This window comes from Dasypus novemcinctus, chromosome 13 (assembly GCF_030445035.2).
Source record: "Dasypus novemcinctus isolate mDasNov1 chromosome 13, mDasNov1.1.hap2, whole genome shotgun sequence".
NCBI classification, from domain to species: Eukaryota; Metazoa; Chordata; class Mammalia; order Cingulata; family Dasypodidae; genus Dasypus; species Dasypus novemcinctus.
The window spans coordinates 30,559,604-30,583,541 of NC_080685.1; the positions used below are offsets into that span (position 1 = coordinate 30,559,604).

The 23,938-nt window shown below is 59.7% G+C and overlaps 2 protein-coding genes and 1 long non-coding RNA gene across 9 annotated transcripts in view; 2 read left to right on the plus strand and 1 right to left on the minus strand.

Annotated features, from left to right (window-relative positions):
• On the plus strand, window positions 1-6,104 carry FLAD1 (flavin adenine dinucleotide synthetase 1). 2 transcript variants are annotated; one of them, XM_023588047.3, is made up of 8 exons: window positions 1-341; window positions 520-745; window positions 2,517-3,261; window positions 3,925-4,072; window positions 4,534-4,632; window positions 4,714-4,903; window positions 5,699-5,772; window positions 5,888-6,104. In XM_023588047.3, the coding sequence occupies exons 2-8, from the start codon at window positions 665-667 to the stop codon at window positions 6,021-6,023; spliced, it is 1,473 nt and encodes a 490-aa protein (XP_023443815.1). In that variant the 5' UTR covers window positions 1-341; window positions 520-664; the 3' UTR covers window positions 6,024-6,104. The 2 variants fall into 2 exon arrangements, with proteins under 2 accessions (XP_023443815.1, XP_071063567.1); XM_071207466.1 differs by lacking the exons at window positions 1-341; window positions 520-745 and adding an exon at window positions 1,803-1,899.
• On the minus strand, window positions 1,651-15,756 carry LOC105745892 (uncharacterized). The gene is made up of 3 exons (XR_001118474.4): window positions 15,340-15,756; window positions 4,323-4,393; window positions 1,651-2,954 (listed from the first exon to the last, which is right to left on the minus strand). It is a non-coding gene; the product is annotated as an uncharacterized lncRNA (long non-coding RNA).
• ZBTB7B (zinc finger and BTB domain containing 7B) overlaps window positions 13,907-23,938 on the plus strand; it is a 15,831-nt gene continuing 5,799 nt past the window's right edge. The window contains exons 1-2 of one of the 6 annotated variants that reach the window (XM_071207464.1): window positions 13,907-14,038; window positions 14,458-14,557. Coding sequence is in view for 1 of the 6 variants with exons in the window: in XM_004455843.5 (XP_004455900.2) it covers window positions 14,257-14,300; window positions 14,458-14,557 (144 nt within the window). In the remaining 5 variants the exon portion in view is untranslated. Of the gene's footprint in view, window positions 14,039-14,210; window positions 14,301-14,457; window positions 14,558-15,556; window positions 15,669-20,028; window positions 20,637-23,938 lie in introns of those variants that run through there. The other 5 variants (XM_004455843.5, XM_058309783.1, XM_058309785.2 and 2 more) reach the window with 5 other exon arrangements.

The window sequence follows — 23,938 nt, forward strand, 5'->3', positions numbered from 1 at the left end:
CTGGGTACGGAAGCTGCCCCAGGACACGAGGAAAGGAAAGAAGGAAAGACCCGGTGGAGGGGCAAAAGAGGCAGGAGAGAGAGCTTGGAAGAACTCAGTAGTTTGGAGCGTCAGGGGAGGCGAGAGGATTCCGGGCTAGAAAGGGTGCGGAAGCCTGGAGGAGAAGGCGACAGGGTTCTGGTCAAGGGTAGAGGCGGAGAACGCATTTAAAGGGGCCAAGGCCCTGGAGAGGATAGACTGTAAAGGTTCAAGGCCTTGAAAAAGAGACATTTGAAGGTTCAGATCCCCGAGATAGTGCAGCCACTTGAGACCAGCTCGGCCTACAGAAGACATTTAAAGGGGTAGGTGCTCGGGAGAACAGGGCATATTTCAGCTTAGAAGACGTATTCAAAAAGCCATAGAACAAGTTTATTAAAGAGGCGTGGATAAAGGAGTCGCTTGTCAAGGGCTTGGTTAGAAAAGACCCTTAGAGGAACATGCACTCACGCTCTGCCCTATTGTACTTTCTGGTTTCTCTAGAGTTCCCTCGACCCAGGACCCCCAGTTCCCACGCTATGGCCCCCAGTGCCCTGTAGACCTGGCGGGACCCCGGGGCTTGCGACCCCTATTTCGGGGTCTAGGTGGCTACTTGAAGGTCTTGCAAAGGTGCAGAGAAGGCAGAGCCATGGCATCTAGGGCCTCTGAACCTCCCTCGAGGCGCAGCGTGACGGCGGGCATCATCATTGTTGGAGATGAGATCCTCAAGGTGTGTCTGGGACAGAAGTCAGGGTGGGGTGGGGTGACCATTCTCATGTCCTTGGGAACTTGTCCCCTGTCCTGCCCAGGGAGGGTGAGCTAGGTGGGAATCCCTTCCTGCATTTGGGTACTGGAGTGAATCCCGTGTATCGAAAGAAAAATGACCCTTGTTTTTTCAATTGCTCTGTGGAAAAACTTGTGGCAAGTCCGTACAATTTGCCAAGCAGTGTCATAGAGGGAGGAGAAGGCTATACATAAATGACAGGGAGTCCAGGGTGTAGAGGAGGTACGGGTGCATGTATTATTTATTTATATCCAGTGTTATTTGGAAAATGACTCAAGGCACTCAGCAGTGTGGACAAGCAAGGTAGAAAGAAAGTACTAGAAGGTAGGAATCCCTTCTGAATGATCAGGGAAGTTATTGGAATATGTGGCATTATGATTAGGCTTTGACGCATAGTAGGTTCTTGACAAGGGAAAACCAAAGAGGGCATTAGAGATATAGTATGTCCAGAGAGCAAAGTCATAAAGGTATGAAAGAAAATATCTTTTAACAGAAGTCAAGTAGTCCAGTTCTACCTGACATCAGGTTCATAATAGTAGTATTGACCCCTAGTTATGAGGTGCATACTGGGGCCCTCATGCTTAATAAGCACGCTTATTACATCACATGTGTGATTTTACTAATGCTCACAACAATCCTCTGCGGTTGGTACTTCTATTATAAATCTCAGTTAATTGTGAAACTGAAACTCAGAGAGGCTGAGAACTTGCCCAAACTTAACACAACTAGGAAATATTGAGATGGAATTCCAACGTAATCCTCCCTTACTCTACTTACTCTTAACCACTAAACCCTCTTTAAAGAAGCAGAAGGAGATTGGGTACACACTAGAAATAGAGCTTCAAATACTCTGCAAAGGAATTTGAACTTTATTCTGTATACAGTTGGAAACAACAAATGGCTTTTGAGCCCAAGAGTGATGCAATCCCAGTGACACATTACGAAGGTTACTCAGGCAGCGCTGGGCAGAGTGCTTTGGCTAGAGGCAGAAGTAAGGAGCCTGGCCAGAAGGCTGTCGCCCCTGTCCAGGTGAAGGATGCCGAGGATCTACTTGGTAGCAGTGGGCTCAGAGAAGAGAGCAGATGAAGAGATATTTTGGGGTACATGGGGACCTCATATTTTTTTAATGTAATATTTTTTTAAAATGAATTAAAAATAAGTAAAAATGTGAATAGTGATCAAAATAAAGAAACCTCATGTGGCAACAATTCAGCTCAAAGAACGCCTGGAAATGCTAAAGAAATAAAATTCTTCTCTTTTAATCTGTGCAAAAAAAAAAAAAAAGATATTTTGGGGGTAGAATTGACAATCCAGGCTCAATTAGCTGTGGACAGTGCCTGGGGATGCCATTAACCAAAGTGACAATAGCCAGGGATATAGTGAGGCTATCCAACAAGCACTAAAACTGGGTGGAAGGTTAGCATTGGTGAAGAAGCAGACAAGTTGTCATATAGAACTGATCACTGAATCTGTAAGCATAGATGTAAGCATAGGTCCAGAGAAGGAAGCCCAAGGTGGGTCATGTTATCCCTAACTCCGTTTCAAATGGACTTTTCCACTCTTGGGTGCCGTCCAGGCTTTTTGGTAGCCCAAGGTGGTGTCCCCCAAAGATCAGAGCACCCCATCATCAAGCAGATGCAACTGTCATCCCCTGCCCCTCTGCCCTTCATCTTCACAGCATTGATGCTCTCATCCTCTGCCTTTCCCTTCCCTCCAGGGATACACTCAGGACACCAACACCTATTTTCTGTGCCGGACACTGCGCTCCCTGGGGGTTCAGGTGTGCCAAGTCTCTGTTGTACCTGATGAGGTAGCCACTGTCGCAGCTGAGGTCACCTCTTTCTCCAGCCGCTTCACCCATGTCCTCACGGCTGGGGGCATCGGCCCCACTCATGATGATGTGACCTTTGAGGCAGTGGCACGGGCCTTTGGGGATGAGCTCAAACCGCACCCTGAGCTGGAAGCTGCCATCAAAGCTCTAGGAGGGGAGGGCCGGGAGAAGCTGTCTCTGTTGCCCTCCTCTGCCCGCCTGCATTATGGCACAGATCCTCACACTGGCCGCCCCTTCAGATTTCCTCTGGTCTCCGTCCGAAACGTCTACCTCTTCCCAGGCATTCCAGAGCTGCTGCAACGGGTGCTGGAAGGACTGAAGGACCTGTTCCGAAACACAGCTGTTCAGTTCCACTTGCGAGAGCTGTATGTGGCTGCTGATGAGGCCTTTATCGCCCCCATCCTGGCCAAGGCCCAGGCCCACTTTGGGCACAGGCTTGGCCTGGGTTCCTACCCTGATTGGAGCAGCAACTACTATCAGGTGAAACTGACACTAGACTCGGAGGAAGAAGGACCCCTCGAGGAAGGCCTGGCCTACCTGACTGCCCATCTGCCCCCGGGATCGCTGGTCCCCTACATGCCCAATGCCGTGGAGCAGGCCAGCAAAGCTGTATACAAAGTCACTGAATCAGGTGAGAGCTTCCTGGGGGTAGGACAGCAGGCACCAGGCCATTAGAGCCACCCCTGGTCTCAGGAATGCAGGGGCTGCTTGGGGCTTCCCTCACATCCAGGGAGGGTAGAAGATAGCACCTATTGATTCATTCATTATTCCTGTATTGACTGCTTTCGCCAGCATTTGCTGGGTATTGGAGATAAAACACAACGGGTTGGCTGTATGCCCTGCCCTTATGAGCCAGTAGTTTAACAAGAATGGTGGATGTTAAAAAGGTAATCATGTGTGCAGTGTGAGTAACAACGGGTGCTCCAAAGCAGGGAGATCACCCTTGATCTGGGGTCCAGGAAGGCTTCTCTGGGCAGTGACCTTTAAGCAAGCTGAGTGATAAGGAGGGTTTGGTCAGACCAGGAAGTGGGCAAGAGCAGACATTATGAGAGAAGGCCTGGAAGGAAGTGGAATCAGGTTTAGGGGGTATATGGAATCCAGGACCCCCAAAGGGAAGACACGGAGGGAGAGAGTGGCGTGAGGGGTAAACTGAATGGCAGATGCGGCAGATTGCAGCGCCCAGTGGGCAAGGTGGAGTTTGGGCTTTATTCTGGGAACCCTGGGAAGATGCTGAAGGGTTTAAGCAAGGACAGTGTGTATCTATCTGTTCCCTTCTTCCCAACCTGCCTGGCAGGGTCTCCTCTGGGGCAAAAGGTGGCAGACGCCCTGCAGACCATTGAGACTGCCCTGGCTCGGTACAGCCTCAGCCAGCTCTGCGTGGGCTTCAACGGGGGCAAGGACTGTACTGCCCTCCTGCACCTCTTCCACGCTGCTGTGCAGAGGTGAGCCCACACTGGGAGGCGGGACCCCACAGGTACCTGGTTGCCCCTTCTCCAGGTCCCCGTCCCAGGAAGCAGGAAGAAAGGGGTATCTGGGTGGGGTTTGGGAGGAGCCATAGTGACCTCTTGCTTCCATTCCCCCACTGTGTTCACTGAGCCTCTGGCACACGTGCAGCACAGGTGTGGGCCTGCAGGCCACCGTCCCTGCCCACAGGGAGGTTACTGTCCTTTTGGGGAGGTGAGATTTACATACCTGAAACATACACGTGTGCTCAGGATTTGAGGGGTGAGAGATCAGGCTGGGCTTCCCAGAGGAAGTGGGTTCTGGTGCAAGAGAAGCACAAGAAAAAGGAGAAAGAGAGAGTGTACATCTCAGGACCCAAAGAGAATAGAATGAGCCCTCTGGGGAGCTGGCTTCCTGCCTTCGCGGGCCAGCCTGTGGATTCTCTGTCCCCATCTCCCAGGAAACGCCCTGATGCCCAAGAGCGGCTCCAGATCCTGTATATCCGCAGCATCTCCCCTTTCTCTGAGCTGGAGCAGTTTCTACAGGACACTATCAAGAGGTACTAGGAGTCTGGGGGTTGGGGCTTCAAGAGGGGCTTGGTGGGGCCCACCCCTGACCCCCACCTTGCCTCCTTTCCAAGGTACCGTCTGCAGGTGCTACAAGCAGAAGGTGACATGAAGCAGGCCCTGGGTGAGCTGCAGGCACGGCACCCCCAGCTGGAGGCCGTCCTCATGGGCACCCGCCGCACGGACCCCTACTCCTGCAGCCTCCACCCCTTCAGCCCCACTGACCCAGGCTGGCCTTCATTCATGCGCATCAACCCGCTGCTGGTAACAGGGGAGAGAATTTACCCCGTAGCCTAGGCGCCCATCACCTCTGTCATCATTGCACCCTGGTTTCCCCCTGGGCAGGGGGCTGGAGCCTGGAGCTTCAGTGACAAAGAACAGGCACCCGTAGCCAAGGCAGGCAGTGCTATTTGCTCATTCAGTCTTTTGATCAATATTTACTGAGTACCAGAGTTCAATTGTAGGCATTGTGCTCTGCGCTATGAACAGAACAATCACTTAGACCTGTGCTGTCCAATATGGTAGCCACTAGCCACAAGTAGCTATTTATACTTCACATGTCATTCATTAAAACTCAGTACAAATCACTAAAATCCCACAGAATCATACATTTGGAAAGGTTGTGTATTAATTAGATCTCAATTTAATACCACTTCATACAATTAAAATTTCGGTTCCTCAGTTATACTAATCACATTTCAAGTATTTGATTGTTTTGTGTGGCGTGTGGCTCCTGTATTGGACAGCATAGACATAAGACATTCCCGTCATCACAGAACGTTCTCTTGGACAGCACTGGCTCAGGCAGAGACCACTCCACCCTGACCTCCTGGAGCTTTACACACAATGGAGGGTGGATTGGGAAGGGAGAAGGGAGAGGATGAAGACTTTCTCTTTCTCACTGCATAGCCTACACAGAGCTAGAGAGACCAGAGAATCAGCTACCAGGCCCACCCTCAGAGGCCCAGGGAGCAACAGGAGAGCCTGAGACAGGCCCCTTCCTGGGACAGCGGGGGAGGCAGGTATTTGTGACTAGTCTCTGATTCCCTGACCCCCCAGGACTGGACCTACAGAGACATCTGGGACTTTCTGCGTCAGCTGTTTGTCCCATACTGTATCCTGTACGACCGAGGGTAAGGGTGTTGGGGGAAGGAGTGGGTGTGGAAAGGATATAAGGATGCTGGTCTGGGGAAGCCCACCGGGGGGCCCACCCCACCACATACGTATCCTTCCTTCTCCCCGCTGTAGTTACACATCACTGGGGAGCCGGGAGAACACGGTGCGGAACCCAGCCCTGAAGTACCTGAGCCCGGGAGGACACCCCACCTACCGCCCGGCCTACCTCCTAGAGAATGAGGAGGAGGAGCGGAACTCCCGCAGATGACCGCCCCCCTCTCCCAGTCCAGGAGGGAGGGAAGGAGGCTCTCCTGACAGAAGCTGCCAATAAACCGTGCCTCTCACTGTGCCCGTTGTTCTAGCTGTTTCTTCCAAGGGTGGAAGAAGTGAGCCAGACCTGCTCACTCTCAGGGCTCCAGGTAAGAGGCAGAACCAGCTGGAAAGGAGCTCATCAATGGTTCTCCGTACCAGCTTGGGCAGGAGACACCAGGGGGTAGGAGCAGGGAAAGGGTAACCAGTGAGGGTACCCAAGGTACCAAGGCCTGGGCTGGAAGAAGGGAGCTGAGCTGACCTAACTGTAGTGGGTGAAAGAGGGAGTGGCCGGGCCCTCCCTCCCACTAACACCCTTCCCCCTCCTGCAGGGGCTGACTCAGCCCATTCCTGGCCCAGAACCTTCCCTTTGCTTGGCCCTGAGGCCTTTGTCTCTGTCAGTCATGAGGCCTGAGGGGTGGGGGACAATACTGATAAAAGGCTCTAGAGGCAGCTCCCCCTCTTCCTCAGAACTGCTGCCCACATGCAGCCTCGGACACAGCCCTTAGCCCAGGCCCTACCCTTCTCCCTTGGAGGGGCCCTGCGAGACGCTGGGCTCCGGGTGCCTGTCATGAAGATGGGCACAGGGTGGGAGGGCCTGCAGCGGACCCTGAAGGAAGTTGCCTACATCCTCCTCTGCTGTTGGTGTATCAAGGAGCTGCTGGATTAATGGCAGAGAACTGCCTCCTCTCCATGGCTGGCATCTCTCAGGTGGGCAGAGTAGGGCAAACAGGCAGGAGGCATGGCTGCAGCTTCTGCAGTAGACCTGCCTCTCAGCTTCCCATTCTCTTCTTTTAGCACCAGCCTGACCCCTCAAGACTGCTCAGGCCAGCTGTGCTTGACCAAGGATGGGCCACAAACAACAAGTTTAGATCCTGCTTTAAGCTGTGCCATCTGTCAGACCTGCTTTGTCTCTGGGCCTCCATTCCCAATCCCCACCTCTGGTGGGCAGGAGCTACGCCTGTTGGCTGGGACCCCGTAAGATTGCAGCAGGTCCTGGAGCTCCTCCCATCCTGGCACAGTCAACCCATCGGCCCAGATGGCTGATCCTACCAAACCCTCTTAATACCAGAAATGGACTGCCGTAAGCCGGATAGCTGAAAGATATATATAATAAATGGGCCTTGTGGCCAAAAGTTCTAAATGTCTAAAGGGGAATTCGAAAAAGCCGGCAGCCTGGGTACAGACCAAGAAGGGAAGGAGTTGTCCTGGATAGAACTGAGACTGAAAGCCAGTCTCCTGACTCACACTGGCGCTTGGGTGGAGAGGGCGAACAGCAGAGCTGGAAGGGCCAGGTTCCTCCCAGCCTGTGGGTAGGGAGGGGTCCAGCTTGGGTGGGGTCTTACTCTGAGGCTCTGGGTCTTAGGATGGGAACCCCCAGAACCCAGCCCCTTCCCAAATAGAAGGCCTGGTCTGGGCAGCTCCCTGCTTCTGAGGATCTTGGGGGAAACCACTGATCCTGATACTAGTCCCCAGCTCAGAGGAAATAAGGCAGTGAAGCCTGCTCTCCCAGCTCTCACAGAGCTGCAGGAGAAAGGCTCCTGTGTGGCCGCACAGGTCCCTCAGGCCACTCCATCAGGGCACAAACAGCCCAAGCAAGCAGACTTGACTCCTTATTTCCCCTTGGCAGCTACATGCTTTCCCTGAATCACTCCCAGCGGTGGATACATCAGCCATGCACTATCATGCACATACCCCCACGGCTTCAGAGCCAGCCGTAGGGCTTTTTCAGAGTCTCCCTGGGATCCCTATTCAGCATCCCCTCCTCTTGGGGCCCAGCTATTGCCTGCCTCCCTTTCTAACCTGGAGAACTGGCCTGGAGATGGTATTAGGGCCCTCCCAGGGGCCAGCTCTTACTCAGCCTTCTTAGTTAACTCCTTCTCTGGGCTTATTTTTCTTTTTGTAAACATATGTCTAAAGAATTCTGATAGTCAAACCTAAGTCTCCCATGCCTATCCCCAAAACTGCCAGCTCTCATTCCTAGAGGTACCTATGGTTACCAGTTTCTTGGAGAGCCTTCCAGAGATAGTATGTATATACTGCATTTTCATTCACTCAATTGCTCAACAATATTTTAGAGCATCTACTATTTGCCAGGCTGGCAAAACAAGTAAGGATGCTAAATAACATTAGGTCCCTGCACTCACGGAGCTTATGTTCTAGTGGTGGGGACAGAATATAAACTATAGATAAAGAAAAATAAGTATATAGGTGATAGAAGATGGCAGTAGCTACAGAAAAGAGAAAAAGAGCTGGGAGTTAGGGCGAGCTCATGGAGGGCTTTGTAGGCCGCCAGGGAGAATTTGCGCTTCTACACTGAGCGGAACCACCACCCACCAGAGGGTTTTGAGCATGAACTGACTGGTGATTGCAAAGGCTCACACATGGTGCTGTGTTGAGAACAGGCTGTAAAGGAGCAAGGGTAGATTATGAGGGACCGATTAGGTAATAGCACAATCCAGGCCAGAGATTGGCAGTTCAGACCAGGTTATGGCAATAGCAGTGATTAGCAGAGGTGAGCAGTGGCTGGATTCTGGATATACTTACTCTTCCTAAGCATACACTCAGGGCACTGTTCCACACCTTGCTTCTTTCTCTTAATAAACCTTGTGCAGGACTCCACAACAGCACATGTGGAGCCTCCCCATTCTTTTCTACTGCAGTATAATACTCCAACTCGAGATTATGTCTCATCCCTGGTAGCTCAGACCCCTCTTTAGCCATCCACAAAATCCAGGTTGGTGGGTGCTCTTGCCTGGTCTCTTCAGAGCCCCCAGCCTCATGCCAGAGCACAGCAGTGAGGGAGCCAAACAGAGAGGAGGTTAGGGAGGGAGAACACAGAACACACAGTCCCATCTGAATTGGGGGTTCCTTCCTCTGAGCCTGGTTGGCCAGCTCCAGTTCTTCCCTGACTCAGGCTCTGGCCTCCTGCCTCCCTCCCTTTCTTAGGCCCCACTCCCACCAAGTTGGGGCAGTGCCTGGTGGTGGATCCTGGAATCTGAGGTCTGGCCCAGGGTGGGCAGGGATGTCTGGCAAAGACCACTGTGGAAGTGGTGGGTGGAGGAAGGCAGGGCCCAGGGCTGTGGGCTGTGGTGGGGTGGACTGTGGAGAGCTGGAGTGGGGAATGAGGAGTATAAACTGACAGTGTGGCCCAAGGAGAATGTCAGAGCTGGAAAGAAGACTGGAAGTGGAAAGATCGTGGGGGGGGGGAGAGAACAACAATAACCTCACCTACCATTCTAAGAGCGCTTTTCACATCACAAAGTGCTTCGAGCCTCATAAAAGTCCACTTTGAGGAAGTGGATTTGGCTCAACTGATAGAGCATCCACCTACCACATGGGAGATCCAGGGTTCAAACCCAGGGCCTCCTGGCCTGTGTGGTGAGTTGCACCATGTGCAGTGCTGATGCGTGCAAGGAATGCTGTGCCACACAGGGCTGCCCCCCGCATAGGGGAGCCCCATGCACAAGGAGTGCACCCCATAAGGAGAGCTACCCTGCGTGAAAAAAGTGCAGCCCGCCTAGGGGTGGCACCACACACATGGAGAGCTGACCCAGCAAGATGATGTAACAAAAAGAGACACAGATTCCTGGTACTACTGACAAGAATGCAAGCAGACACAGAACATAGCAAATGGACACAGAGAGCAGAAAACGGTGGGGATGGGAGGGGAGAGAAATAAATAAAAAATAAATCTTTAAAAAAAAAAAAGTCCACTTCAACAGTAGGCAGGACAACATTATCCCACTTTAAATTGAAGGAAACAGGTCCTGAGTAGTAAAGTGACTTGTCCAAGGTCATACACAGCACACTGCAGTAGGGCAGTCATCTAGTGAACCAGTATTTACTGATCTCAAATTCAGGGCTTCTCCTTATTAGCCTGTCTTCCTTTTCTGAGCTGCTGGTGGCAGACACAGTGGTGTAAGCCACCTGGAAGGAGAGGCCAGGCAAGCAAAGGAGGGGAAGGTGCCACCAGGTCTTGGTTCCCTGGCTCATCTGGGGACCCAGGAGAGGTTGGGATAGAGCAGCGCATCACCACTAGCTCTGGTTCACAGCCTCCCACTCCTCTAGAAGGAAAAAGGGTTGCGGTGGCCTCCCCCGCTCCATATTCTCTTCAGGGTCTGAGTGTCCAAACTAGTTCTTATGGAACTCGTAGTAGATGTGCCCGTAGTAGGGGAGCAGTGAACATGGAGCCAAGACAGTGAGGGATGGCTAAGATCTCACCTATCCCTTGGCACCCCCAGGGCGTCTAGTGGCCACAGGGTTAGGGGTGGGGTAGGAATGGAGGAGAAAAGGAGGCGTTGCAAGTGACCCCCAAATACCCATGGCGAGAGGAAGAGGCACCACGCGAGATCCAGGGCCTCCAGTGTATTTCGTTAGCCACAGTGCTAGATGATGTGCCAGGGGCAGGTGGAGGCAAGGGGGTCACGACCAAGTGGTCTGAGGAGCGGTACGCAATACACGGAATATTATGGTAATCATCCCAGAAGGGTCCCAAGCTTTCACTGCAAGGCCGAGAGGGCCGTGGAGGGAGGGAGATGGCAACGGTTTCACGGAAGGCACCGGAAGGCAGAACCCCCAAAGGCAGGGGCTCATACTTGCGTTCTATTTGCATCTCGTTTGCATATGAGTTATTTCCCCTTCAACAGGCAGATATCCCCACCCCCTTCCCAGTCAGTCCAACTCCAGTCCTCGCCAGCCTCGGGGGCACAAAACCACTCTTCCGGCCGTTCTCAGGCCCGCTGACCTCCGCCCCTCAATACCTCTCAGTGGGTGGCCCCGTTACCTACCCCGGCTTCCCAGGAGCGACCTGAACTCCAGCCGGGTTGGAGGAGCTGGGAGACCTGCGCCGCCTGGTGGCTGGCGGGGGGGAGGCTGAGGGCAGAGGGGTTGCTTCACCCTCGCTGGGACGTGGAGTTTTTGGAAAAAGTTTCCCCGAGCTTCCTGAGGCTAAATTTACCTCTCCCCGCCCAGGGGGGCGCAGAGATCCCAGCGACGATTAGAACTGCGCTGCAGCGGGCTCCCGAGCTAAGGCCCGGAATAGGCGCCGAGTTATAAATAGTGCCGCCCGCAGGTGTGGGGGGAGTCGGCGGGAGGGGGTACCCCTGGCAGCCACGGCCCCTTCAGGTGGGTTGGGCGGTCGCGGTGGGAGCGCCGGGGGGCGGCAGCCGGGGGAGCTGCGGTCTCAGAGCCCCCGGCGGTTTCCTGGGCGGCGGGTTTTTCGAGGGAAGCGGAGGCAGCGGGGTGGGGGCGGGGTGGGGGAGCGGTGGGCGCCTGGCGTCGACTGAGCTCCGCTGCCAGCTCAGCCCCCAACATCCCGAGACAGGCCCCCAGACCCAGACCTCAAGCCCCCGCCCGGCGAGCCTGGCCTCCCTCCGCGCTAGCAGCCCTCTCTCCCCAGGCCCCGCAGGCATCCGACGCCGCAGCTGCCCCTCTGCGCACGTGGCCCGGCCGGTCCCGGCACCTGACCGCCACCCTGAATCGCAATCCCCAGCCCCAGGTGTATATCCTTCCTCGGAGGGGGTGACTCCCAGCCCGGGCTTTCATCCCGCTCTTTGGGCAAACACCTCACACTCTGGGTATTTACCCACCGCCTGCTACTTTCCCCAACTATTCAGGTCTAGCTGATGGCCCGAAGATTTAAGCCTGACCGCTGCCCTATCCCCAGGAGCTCCGTGCAGGCCTCACCCCTGCCCTCCAGCTCCCAGCTCCAGTCCCGGCCGGGTGCGAGGCAGGGGTTGGCGGCAGGCCCCGAAGGCCCGACCCGCGTGTCGTGGGAGGGCGGAGGCCCCGAGTTAGCTTTTCTCGGCTACCGCTGTCTCAGTGGTTTGGCACGGTTAAGGGTAAAGAGTTGGGGAGTAGGCCGGAGCTTCAAGTCGGGGACCCCCCCTCCGACTTCTGAGACGGGGATGGGGGACTGTGGATACAAGAAAAGGGAAGCTAGGGAGAGGGTCGCTGAGGAAGCCACCGCAGGCTCCAGAGGGCTGTCAGACTGCGGTGGGGAGTGGGGATCCGGCCGCAAAAAAACTCCGGGTTGTATCTACCAAGCCGGTCACGACCCTCCGAGATGGGAGGTGGGGCGAACCTGGAGCACTGGGCGCCGCTCGCGTCTCTGTGCCCACGAACTGGTGCCAAGATGCCCGCCCTTCTATTGCCCCCGGAGGCCCCGGCTCTGCCCTCCCAGGGCCACTAGCCCTCCCTTTCCCCCGGCCACGCCCCCTCCTCCCGCAGCAGCCCCTCTCCCTTTCGCTAGTGCATCTGGCACCGCTTCCTCGCCCCTGGCACTGCCCTTCTCCAGGCCAACGCGACCCCGACGGCTGGAGTAGGGAAGCAAAAACCCCGGCCTGGACGCCACCCGCTCCGGCCTTCACAGACCCAAATGGGTCCGGTGGGGCCGAAAAGAAAACCCGGAGCAGCGGCCGACCTCGGGACCCAAGAGGGACAGAGCCTATAGGAAAACCCGGAGCGGATTGCCCGAGTCGGAGCGCCCCGAGCCTGCTGTTACCTCCCCCGCCCCCCTTCCTATAGCCCTCCTAATTCTCCAGTGAGATAATGTCTGGGGTCGGGGGCTGTTTGGTTTGGCCTGGGCCCTCAGGGGCGCCTCACACTTTCCGCCCCTGGCTGGGGCGCAGGGCAGCGGCCCGAGGCTGAGTCACGGCCCGGGAGCGAGGAGAGGGAGGGCGGGCCCCGGGCTCCGCCCCTCCCCCTGCACGGGGATCCCGGGTCAGCCCGGGTGAGGGCCAGGGCCCCCTGGCGCCGCCCATTGTGGTCCAACAGGTTGAGCTGGTGTCCCGCGGAGCCACCTGCTGGAAAGGGAGGGGGGCCCCCTGCGGAGGGGGGTGGGGAGAGGAACGCGAGTCCGACCCGGTTCGGCCAGGCCCGGCCGGACGCGGGAGAGCGGAACGTGGCCCGCGGAGGCCGAATTTGAGTCCGTTTGACACCCGTGGGAGGGGCCCTGTGAGGCTCGCAGCGCCGCAGGCCCAGCTGGAAGCGTCCCTCGGGCCACCTTCCTCCTTTTGGGGGCGGGGGCGAGGGACTGAAGTACGTATCCTGGTCGCTCTCCACCCACACATACACAGGTCCCCAAATACACCCAGACCCCTCTCGCCACCTGGGTCTCTGAGCGAATCCGTGTCAAGAGCGTCCCTGCTTTGCGGAGACTCAGTTTCTCCACTTAGGGAACAGGCGGGACAGAGGCGGGGAGCAGGAACTGAGGGCGCTTCCCCCTCCCCCTCCGCAGGGGCCCCTCCCCTTCCCTCCCCTCTGACAATGCCAAGGCCGCAGTAGGCACCCGCTGGAGCGCAGAGGCTGCCTGCCCCGGGCGCCGTTCCCTCCCCGCGGGGCGCCGTCACGCGTGGGGAGGGACGCAGGGTGCCCGCAGCTTCGACTCCCTCGCTCCTTCCGAGGGGGAGGGGCAGAGGGCCTGCTGGCTCTCCCTCCCCCTCCCTCCCGGGGCCTTGACCTGATTATAGCCCCTCACGGGACCCTCTCCCGCAAGACCCTTAATCCCCGCCTCGTCCCCAGCCAGCCTATCCTTAACCTCTCACATCCTTCCCTCCCGAGGTGCTGCCCGTACAGAAGCCCTTCTCGAAGGAATGAGAGCTCGGGATGGGGTGCTCGGTTCCCCAGCCGCCGCGGACACTGCCCCTCCCTTATCCCCTCCTCCAGGTTTCAGGCCAGCCCCTTGGCTCCGCCCCCTCCCTGGCCGAGCACAAGGCGGGACCCATTTGGGACGGGCGGCTGTTCAGTCCAATGAGCGAGCGGGGCGGTGGAGTGCAGGGGGCGGAGCGAACCAGCCGCGGAGGGCTGGATGGGGGTCGGGGGCGGGGCTCGAGTTAAGGTGGCCTGGGAGAGATACCCGCAGTAGAAGAGCGAGAGAGGGGTGGCGAGGGACCGCAGCAGGTGAAGGGAGAAAGACAGAGAGGAGGAAAGAAGGAGAGAAAAGAGAAGGGTGGGAAGGGCTCGGAGCGCAAAGTAAGAGCTCGGAGGAAGGGGGCGAAGGAGGAGGGAGGGACCTATCCGCGCCCTGCAGGGACTAGCTGGACTAAGAGGTTGAAGTTTATGTCCTTATTGGGCGGAGGAAGGGGGGCCTGGGGGGGGCGGGCGAAAAACCAGGAAGTGACTGAGGGTGTTGCTAAGGGTTTGGGGGGGGAGTTTGGGGGTGGCAGGGGGCGGGGGGAGGGAGGGGAGGGATGGGGGGAAAGCAAGCAGGAGGACAGGTGAGACAGCAGGACAGGTGAGGCGGGCCCTAAGGGGGGGGCGGGTGGGAGCCAGGTGGATGTGCGGCTCTCGGCGGCCGAGGGGGGGGCGGGCGGCAGGAGGAGGCAGAGGGCGGCGGAGGAGGAGCCCCCCAGCAGCGAGCGGCGAGCGACTGACCGCGGCCTTCTGACCAGGACAGAGCAGGGCCCCAAGCCCCCGGGCCTGGCGGGGGACGCGCTTCTCCGCATACCCCGTGCCTCAGCAGTTCCAGCCAGCGGACCCGACGGCCGAGAGGTGAGTGTACCCCACTTTTGTCTCCCGGCTCGAGGTCCTCCAGAACTCAAGACTACTGCAGTGTCCTTCGCCCGTCCTGTTAAGAGTGGACCCCCCCCTCTCCACGCGTGCAAACCAGATTCCCACCACTCCCCTTCCCCGTGGCTTCTCAGCACCCCGGGTCTTTGGAATTAGTTTTAACTGCGGGAAAAGGTAGAGCTGAACTACGGCCGCCCCCCAACTCTAGGCAGAGGTCCCCAGAAACTTTCTCTGCACTTCTCCTGGGATTAGACAGACAGGCGGCTCTAGGATGGAGAAGGGGTGAGGAGGCGCTGAACGCTCCCCCAGTTTCCTTCGTGATTTTAGGGGAGACCCCTGACCGGATCGAGGTGAGGGAATGGAAACGCTGACGGACTCTAACTAGGACAACGCGCCACCCCCCGCGCCCCCTGGCGCGGTGGGTTGGACCCGGGCCAGTTGTATGGGGGGGTAGGGGGGGACACAGGAGGAGCCGCGGCTTGGGGGAAAGTTACCGGCTGGACTATTCGGTTTCTTGCCCTTCCAGAGTCGCGCTCCCTCGCCAGCGGTAGGGGGGTTCCGCGACAACCTCCGAGCGCCATAGAACGACCCTCTCGCCGCCGCCCCTCAATCTTGTTCCCTTCCTTCAGGCTCCAGCCCCGCCGCCACCATTTCAGAGCCAGCTCAGGCCCCCAGAACCCGAGAGCGAGGGTGGGTGACTGGGAAGAATTCCCCTCCCTACTACCCCCCCCACACACACACACACCAGCCCTGGTGCCGCGCACCTGCCCTTCCCAGGATGGGGGTCGCTGCTGGGTGGTTGTAGGATCTTCAGTAAGCGCCGCTGGCAGAGGGCTGCCATTCAAAGGGGTGGGGGGCGCTGCTTTGAAATTCCAGCTTTCCTTCCCTCCTCCCACCCCACCCCAAGTAAGAGAGCGACGTGTCCCGGCCAGAACGAGGGGGGGCTGGGAATGGGGGGGCGGCGTGGGCAGTGGGTTGTGCCCGGACACGTGCCTGCCCAGGCGCCCCGGCCCTGCTGGTGTTTGGAGAGAGGGCGGGTCCCCTGCCCCCCGCCCCGCACAACCCCTGCGTATCAAAGGGCGGCTGAGACGTGGTGAGACCTCGGGGCGCCCTGGGGGGCGGAGGGGAGGCGGGGAGCCTGGGTCCGGAGCAGGGGAGGGGCAGAGGCGCCGGTGCTAGCTGACCCACAGGAAACGAGCGCTGCTGACCTAGTTTGGGACACCGGAAGTGGGTGCTGGGGAGAGGGGGAGACCGGCAGGCTGTCCTGGCTTCCGGGCCAGGTGGAGAGCGTTCTTGAATTGACCCCCGCCTGAATGCCTTGGAGACCCCTGGCTGCAGCTGAGAAGGGGAATGAGTCAGCGCGGCCATTCCCCCTTCCCCCAACTTATTCCTGGTGGAGAAAGGCAGTTTATCAGGGGCTGGGGGAGCCAAATTGGGCAGTGTAGGGTTAAACCAAGATGGGAAGTCTCTGTTCCCTGGTGGAGTGGGGGGGGGGGTAGGTCTGATGAGGCCTGGAGGATTATGAGGTTGCCTCCTGTCCCCCCCCCTTCCCAGCACCAACTGGTTTGGTGGCCCCTGTACCTGCCTGGCACTGAGGGCACTAGCGTGGAGGTGGACGTCAAGTCCAGTGGGAGGAGAGTGGGCATAAGGAGGCCTGGGCTGGAGCAGGCCATAATTGTGACTGGGCTTGGGTGGCAGGTAGTGTTCCTCCTTAGTGGTGACTGGGGAGAAGGGCAGGGGGCTCCCCCTGGAGCAGCTGATGAAACAAGGAGAAATCTCTGTCAGTGCCTCCTGTCCCTGGCCCCCGGGACCCCAGCTCCCCCAGCGTGCCTCTGTTACATGGTTGCTGTGGGCACGACGCAGCCTGCTGGCACCCCCAGACACTGTCCCTTCCCTTGGGTACCACACGCCCTCCATCCTCGGGGCAGGGGTCAGGAATGGGTTAATACCACCAGGAAGGGGCTCTAGGGAAGAAAGAAGGCAGTGCCCACTAGGCTCAGGTGTCAAGGAGAGAGACCTGCTCTAATGGGGCACTCTCATCACTCCTGGCTGATAGGACCCCAGTGCCTGCGAGACAGGTGCTGTCCTCTGCCCTTTTCCCCGTGGTGCCCCCTGGCACCCAGGGCCCCCAGCTCCTCCTTGGCCTAGTGCCCGCCCCGGGAGGGCGCGGCGGGCAGCGGGGGCTGGGCTAACAATGCACCATCGGGCCCTTTGTGTGCTTGCACTTGGCACCCTGGGGAAGGGTGGGGGAGGGGGCCCTGGCGGGCATGGGGGGGCGGAGCGCCTCTGGGGTGGGGACAGTGAGGACTGGGGGAGAGAAGCAGAGAATGAAAGCAGGTGGGGAGGAAAGGGAAGTAGGTCAGATAGGATGCCAGGCCCCCCATTCCAAGCCAAGGCTGAGAGAACCAGCCCCTGGTCCTACAGCTGCCCTGGTGGCATCATGCTGGCGCCTGAGGCACAGCCTGGGACTGGACGCTTGGGGTCAGAAGTCATGGCCCAGGGGACTGCTCAGATGGGGGAAGCCTGGCCTGGTACTGCCCCCTTCTTGGCGGCCGAGGGGCCCCGTTCTCTAGGCCCAAGGCTGAAGCCCTAAGATGGCTAGTCACTGGGCTCCAGGCAGGACACTGCCCTCTGATAGAAGCCTCTGGGCCTCCTTCGGGCTTCCTGCCTCCAGCCTGCTTGGCTCTCTGACCTTCCTGAGAGTTAAGACTGCCCTGCCACCAGGCCTTGGGGCCTATGCCTGTTTTGGCCTAGAGCTGAAGAGGAGGGTGGGGGAGGAAGGTGGGGACAGGCAGACGGGTAGGACCCTGGCATGGGGTGTGCCTGCCCTGGCCTCTTCCCCCTCCTTCTGCTGAGTAAACTCGTGAGTAAACTTGACGTTTTGCCCGGACAGTTTGAAGTTGCCTCGCCGCCCCCCCCAGTCCTGCCAACACACAGGCGGCCAGACGCCAAGGCGGGCCTGGGGGACTGGAGGGAAGGGGATAGGGCTACTGCCACCCGCCGTCAAGGGCTCCTGAGGTGTAAGAAAGACCCCCACCCAGCCGGGCCCGGGCGTTGGCAAGAGTGTCCGTCCCAGAAGCGCGGGGAGCCCAGGGAACGTGGCCTCGGGTCCTCTGCCCACCGCTGACCTTCGTGCCCTCTCCACCCCCCACTAGGGAAAGGTGCCCAGCCGCCATCTGGCCCCCTGAGGAGTTGCCACCTTTAGTGCTCAAGAGGATGCCTGGCACAGGGGGAAGCTACCTTTAGCAAATTCCCCAGGGAGGCCAGGAGGGCGGCCCTCTCTCCATTCAGGCCCACTGCCTTGGCCTGGGGTGGGTGGCAAGCTGGTGGCCTCGGTCTCCCAGGCCTCTCTTCTCTGAAGCCTCCCAGCTCCTCTGCCGCGGAAGAGAGCGTCCTTGTGTGATTTGCCAGCACTCTTCCTTGACCCCACCCCTGGGCCCAGCACCACATATGCCACCACCCTCTTCACCCCCAGGCCTGGCCCTGGCACCCCCCAACCCACTGCTCTGACTGTTGGCACCCGCAGAAACTGGTGGGCCCTCAGAGCTGCCAGGCCAGCCAACTCCTGCACCAGGTGCAGTGGTGGAGGGAGACCCGGACACAGAGGGACAGTGGCAGGGAAATGGAGCCAGCGACCCCCCATGCCAGTTGCTACCACTCAGTACTACTGATTCTTCTGAAGCCTGCCCAGTCCACCAGAAAGCGGGGCTGGGGGGAGGGGGGCTTCCCAGTTCCTGCAGGCCTCGGAGTGGGGCTCCCCCAGGCCTTTGCTTTCGACCTCATGTCTCTGGCTTCAGTTTCCTTCCTGTTTCCACTGCCCCCCCCCAACTCCTCCCCACCCATATGCCCCTTTCAACAGACATCCTCTCCTCCTTCCTTCCTCCTTTCCTCCCACTTTGCCTGGGAGCAGGGGTCCTCTCCGCCCTCCATGGGTCCCCTAGCCTTTTACCCCTCCTTAAACACAGTCCCCTTGAAGAGTCGTGCCAAGTGCGCCGCCCTCCCCACCCCATCAGCAAGGCTGTAGGGGGAGAGGAGCACAGGGCTTCTCAAGGGAACTACAACTCCCAAGGTACACACAAGCAATTGTGGTGCACACTGGGAGTTGTAGTCCGCCTCGCACTCTCGGTTGGGTTGCGACTGGAAACGTTTCTGGATGGGGGTAAAGGCCAGGACTGGGATGGGTTGATACATGGGCACCCTCTGCATCCTTCCGCCTTGTTCTTGCCATCCCATTCCTATGCAGCACCCATCTCCCTTGCTGAGACATGCTGCCCATTTTCACCGTAGGCCCCACCCAAGAGATGCCCACACCCTACCCTGCTGCCCCTGGCAGGGGTGAAATGGAGGGGCCCCATGAACTCCCTCCCTGCCCCCTGCCCTCTAAGCTGGTTCCCTCCCTTTATGGGGATCAAAGGGCAGAGAGCAGCCCCACCCCACTCCCTCACAGGCTGCGGGCACTAGGGCTCTCAGGAATTGCAGGGACTTTGGTGCCCAAGCAAATGCTTGGGCAGGGGAATGCTAGGAGGCTGGCGCCTGGTGGCCGGGAGAGACATTGGCCCCCACCCTGGGGAGTGGAGCCTCGGGAACTGCTCGTCAGGCTGTCCAGAGGCGCCCGGGCTCTCTCTGTTTAGGCCCTGACCGGTGCGCTGCCTCTGGGAGGAGGCCGTTTGAGGAAAGGGTCTTAGGCCATATCTATAAGGGCCCGGGGGCCTGGGCCTGGCTGGCTGGCACCAAGGCACAGGGGTGACCCTCCCCCACCCCAGGCCCACACTTGGCATGGGGCGCTGGGAGCAGGGGGGTAGGAGGGAGAAGAGGGCAGGACTGCCAGCATCCTGGTGGGTAGGTGCCAACCGGGCCGGGAGCTGGTGAGGGGCAGCAGGCCAGCGGCACTGAGCCAGCAGCTGTTGGGGGGAAAGGGGAGGGGGTACTTGAGGGGGCATTTCTGAGGTCCCCCCCAGCCTCGCAGGACTTGAGCTAGCTTGGTGCCAGGGGGACGTCAGGATCCCCTTGTTCCAGGAATAAGGGACACAGGGAGTTGTTTAAGTGGAACTTTGTGGCCCACCCATCTCTGGGCGCAGAGCCCTCCTGAGTTGCCCCTCAGGCCCAGGCGGGTCCCACCCAACCGGCCAGGGTGGCAGCGGCTTGCGCAAGGGGTGGGGCTAGGCGCTTCCCAGCAGATGCCCCCTCCCGGCTCCTTCCTCTTTCGGTGCCCACAGTTCCCCCCAAGTGTCCACCCCCCTTGGGGCTGCTCTGTCCCCCAGTCCCCCTGGCCATTGGGGGCTGGCACGGATGCTGCCCCCTGGCCTGGTTGGCAGGGGCTGGTGCCCGGGCGAGGAACTGTGGTATGTGAGTGGGTTTGGGGTGAGGCTATGGGGAGGGCGGGGTGCCGCCTTGCCCAGCCCCTGAGGGGCCCCAGCCCAGTGCAGGGTGGGGAGAATTCGGCCAGCTCCAAGGGGCCTGGGGGACCTACCAGGGCCTAAGGGGCCACCTTGTGGTCCCCTAGCCCACATGCCCTGAGGGGCTTGGACCTGGGCACCTGTCACCCTGGCACCGACTGTCCAGGGTTCCCCTCCTCCCTCTTCTGGCCACTGCCGCCTCCTGTCCCCTCCCCTCCCCTCTTCCTTCTCCTGGTCCCACCTCCAGCAGCCTCTCCCATTGCTCCTCCTCACCTCTGTCCTCCTGGACTGTCCCCGCTCCTACCTTTCCTACCCTTCACCTTTTTCCCCTTTCAGGACCGAGCAAGGACGGGTGGGGGTGGCAGAGCTGGGGCTTCGGGCAGCGCAGGCAGAGGCTCGGCAGTCTCTGGGCCCTCTCCCACGCTGCCAGCCCTCTCCTCTCGTAACCCCTCCCTCCAAGCTGGGGGGAGGGGGGCCAGCACCCAGAGGGTTAAGGCTGTAGGGGGGAGGGGCTGGGCCAGGTCGTGGGCGGCCCCTTTGAAGGAGGGAGCTGGAGCGGGGAGCAGCCACCCTGCCTCCCCCCCAGCACAGCCCTCCCCCACCTCTCCCAACCTGCTCCCCCCAGGGGCCAAGAGGAGTTGCGGGCCAGGCCCCTCTGCGTTCAGGTGAGTAGGCCCTGCTCTGGCCTGGGAGATCAGGCCCCAGGGGAGGTTCGGAGGCCTAGAAGTGGCCAAGGGGGCAGGGCGCCAGCTACTGAAAAACAGCCTAGGAAGAGGGTGCTCAGACTTCGCCGAGGAGATTTGGGGGCACGAGGGCCCGAGGAGCTGAGAGTACGCGGAGGCTTCGGAGTCTCAGGGGGACCCAAGAGGTCCAGGAGAGGCAGGAGAGGGGCCTGCAGGAGCCCAGGGACTGCTGGGCCCGGAGAGGAGGTTGGACAGGCTGGCAGGGAGCCGGACTCCGGGGATCGGGCTGGGGTGTCCTCTGGGGCTGGGGGGCTCAGGTTTCTGCTGGCGGCTTGGCGGGTGTGGGGTTACCAGGCGGCTCGGTTACGCAGCTGGAGACGCTGGGCTGGGGGAGGGGGTGGGCACAGGACAGACCCTGGCACCTTGTGCCGGCTCCTTGGGCCCTGAGGGGAGTTGGCACTGGCCGGACAGACCCTGCTGGGAACCCTGAGTGGACAGTGGCCTGGCTGAGGATGGGCACCCTCTGGGGAAAGTCCAGCAACTCCAGGGCTGGAAACTCTGACGGGCAGAGAGGCACAGGTTGTCTCCCCCACCCCACATCCGCTCTCACGGCACTACCCTCTCCACCACCCATCCTCCCCAGCTGGCCCCCAAACTTTGGTCCCCTGCTTCATCCAGAAGGGGGGCGTGGGTACCCTAAGTGTGGCTGTCTCTTGGCATGACCAGGCCTTGGAGGGCAGGGCCCGGTCCCTGGTCTAATTCCCTTGCCCCTTCTCTCGCCACTCATGCCTGCGGAGAACGGAACGGATGCTTGGGGCAGAGGGGCGATGGAGGGGGTAAGAGAGGCTTGAGGGAGAACAGCCCGGAAAGGGAAGGAGAGGTAGTAATGGTTCCTAGGAGGACACAGACGTGGTAGAGAGGAGGTGAGGCGCCCGGCAAAGGCCGAAGGAAGGGAAGCAACGGATGAGTCTCGTGGAGGGAAGACAAGGGTGGGAGACGGTGGTAGTAAAGGGGCAGAAAGAGGCCAAGGTGATGGGCCAAGAGTGTGAGGAGAGTTGACTGAGCTGGAGGGGCAGAGGTTGCCCACAGGTGGAGGGGCGAAAGCTGAGGAAGGCTGGGAAGGAGTTTCCCGCTGCCGTTGCCCATCTTTTTTATCTCCCTCACGTTCCCCCTGATGGAGCCTGGGGGGCTCTGGGCTGGGGCTGCTGTCCTGGGAAGAAAGTGTGGGCCAACACCGAGGTCTCCCTCACTTCAGGAGCCCAGCACCAGGAATGGGGGGATTTTGAAGGGGGGAAAGGCTTAACCCCCACAGCACCGGGAAACAGCCAACTCCCCTTGCCTCCTTCCCCCTTCGTGGCTTGCGGTCTCTCTTCCCCGCCTTGGCCCCCAGGAAGTGTGAGTGCTGGGGGTGGTGAGGTTAGGACGGGGGAAGCGTCGGATGGGGGATGGGGAAGGCAGGCACAGGCTTGGAGGGGCTGGGGCGCAGAGAAAAGCGCCCCCCAGGTCCCGGGCAGAGGACCTCGCCGACGAGGTCCCTCCGGTCCTCACGTGGGGTGCGGCTCAGCCCCTTTACCCTGCCTCCCCAACGGGCAGTCCAGACAAGTGAGGAGGAGGGGTGCTGGCCAAGGCTTCTGGGGCCTTGGGCAGAACCTCGGGACTCTCCATCACCCCTGGCAGGAGGATGTCACAGCCCGGTCCTCATCCTCCCTCGCCCCAAGCTGCTGATCCTGGAGAAACCTGGCCAGACCCCCGTCAGGCTCCCCGGCAGAGCCCGGAGGTGGGGGCATTGTGGCCTGGGGCGGGGGGGTGCTGTGTGTGCCTGTGTCTCAGACCCATATCTATTTTCTCCACCGCTAATCCTGGTTCCGCCTGCTGCCCCCCACACTAAGCCTCACTCCCCTAATCCCCAGGGTGGGGGGGAGGGGGGCAGCTTTACTCAGCTGCCCTGTTCAGGGCCTCCTAGCCCTGTCCTTCAGCTGGTGCAAGCCAGCAGTGTTGGCCCCGGTGCCCCCCAGCCCTGCCCTGGACACTGCCTGAGGTCAGCACCTGGAAAGAGCGCCATCCTCCCTTTTCTTTCCAAGCCAGGGCCAGTGCCCTCTACGTTTCAGTTTCTTGGTGGTGGACACACCCTGGCAGGTGCCCTTGGGCACTGAAGGGCAGGTGATAGGGGCTACCACCTTTCTCACCCCTAAGTCTTTCCCCCACCAAAAATGGGGCAGGCTTGACTCAGGGCCCAGTTTCAAGAGAGCTGCCCACCTGCTTGGCCGGTCTAGCAGGCCTGACAGTGAGGGGAGCCTGGGGGGGTGGCAGGAAAGGGGGAGCAATGGGGCGGGGCCCCCAATTCTCCCCCTACCAGGCAAACAGACCAAACAGACCTCACCTGGTTCCTTGGCACAGCTGCCCCCCCCAACCACCACACCCGCCCATGCCCACAAGGTCTTAGCAAGAGGGGGCATGCCAGGCTGGGTGGGGATGGGCCGCCTTCACTGGGCGTCGGGGGGCTGGGCCCTTTGGGATGCAGAGGTGGGAAGGGTGCCCAAGGTGGGGTGGGCACCCTGGCACCAGTGTCCCACCCTGGCAGAAAGAAGAGGGAGGCCTCCACCGCACCCACCCCTCCCAGATGATGGGGCTAGGAGGGCCCCCTTGGCCTGGTTGGCACCAGCATAGTTCCAGGTGGCACCTAAACTGGCATGAGTGCCAGAGCCCTGGATAAGGACTGGGGGAGTTTCCCAGAAACTGGAGAGCCGTATGAACACCTTCCCTTCCCATGCACACCCTCTGCCTCTCCCACCACCTATGCTTTTGCACCCCTCTGCCTCCTTCGTTGCCACCTCTTGGCCTTGGGCATTGGATTTGGCCTAAAAGGTAAAACACCCACCCTTGCCCAAGCCTGGTGTGTGTTGAGTGGTGAACCAGCCTGAGCCTGTGACCTGACAGCAGGGTCAGCCAATCAGTGCCTGTGCCACCCCAAGTTGCCATGGAGATCAGCCCAGGGGTGGGAGAAAGGAGGCGGGCTTAGTGGTGGGAATGGGTGGGGTGGGGAGGAAAGGAGGGAGAGGGATGGGGCGAGCCATGTGCCTGTGGGTGCCCAGCTCCCTGGCCAATGAACAGTGAGGACAGCCCCCCCCACCCTCTCAGGAGGGGCAAGATCTGTTCCAGCCCAGGAGGGTGCCCACTACCGCTGTCAGTGGCCACTGCTGCTGCTGCCCACTCCGTTTTTGTTTGTTTCTAAGTCCTGGGGCCATTGTACCGTTTGCAAAGTACACGCTGAGCTCCCAAGCCGC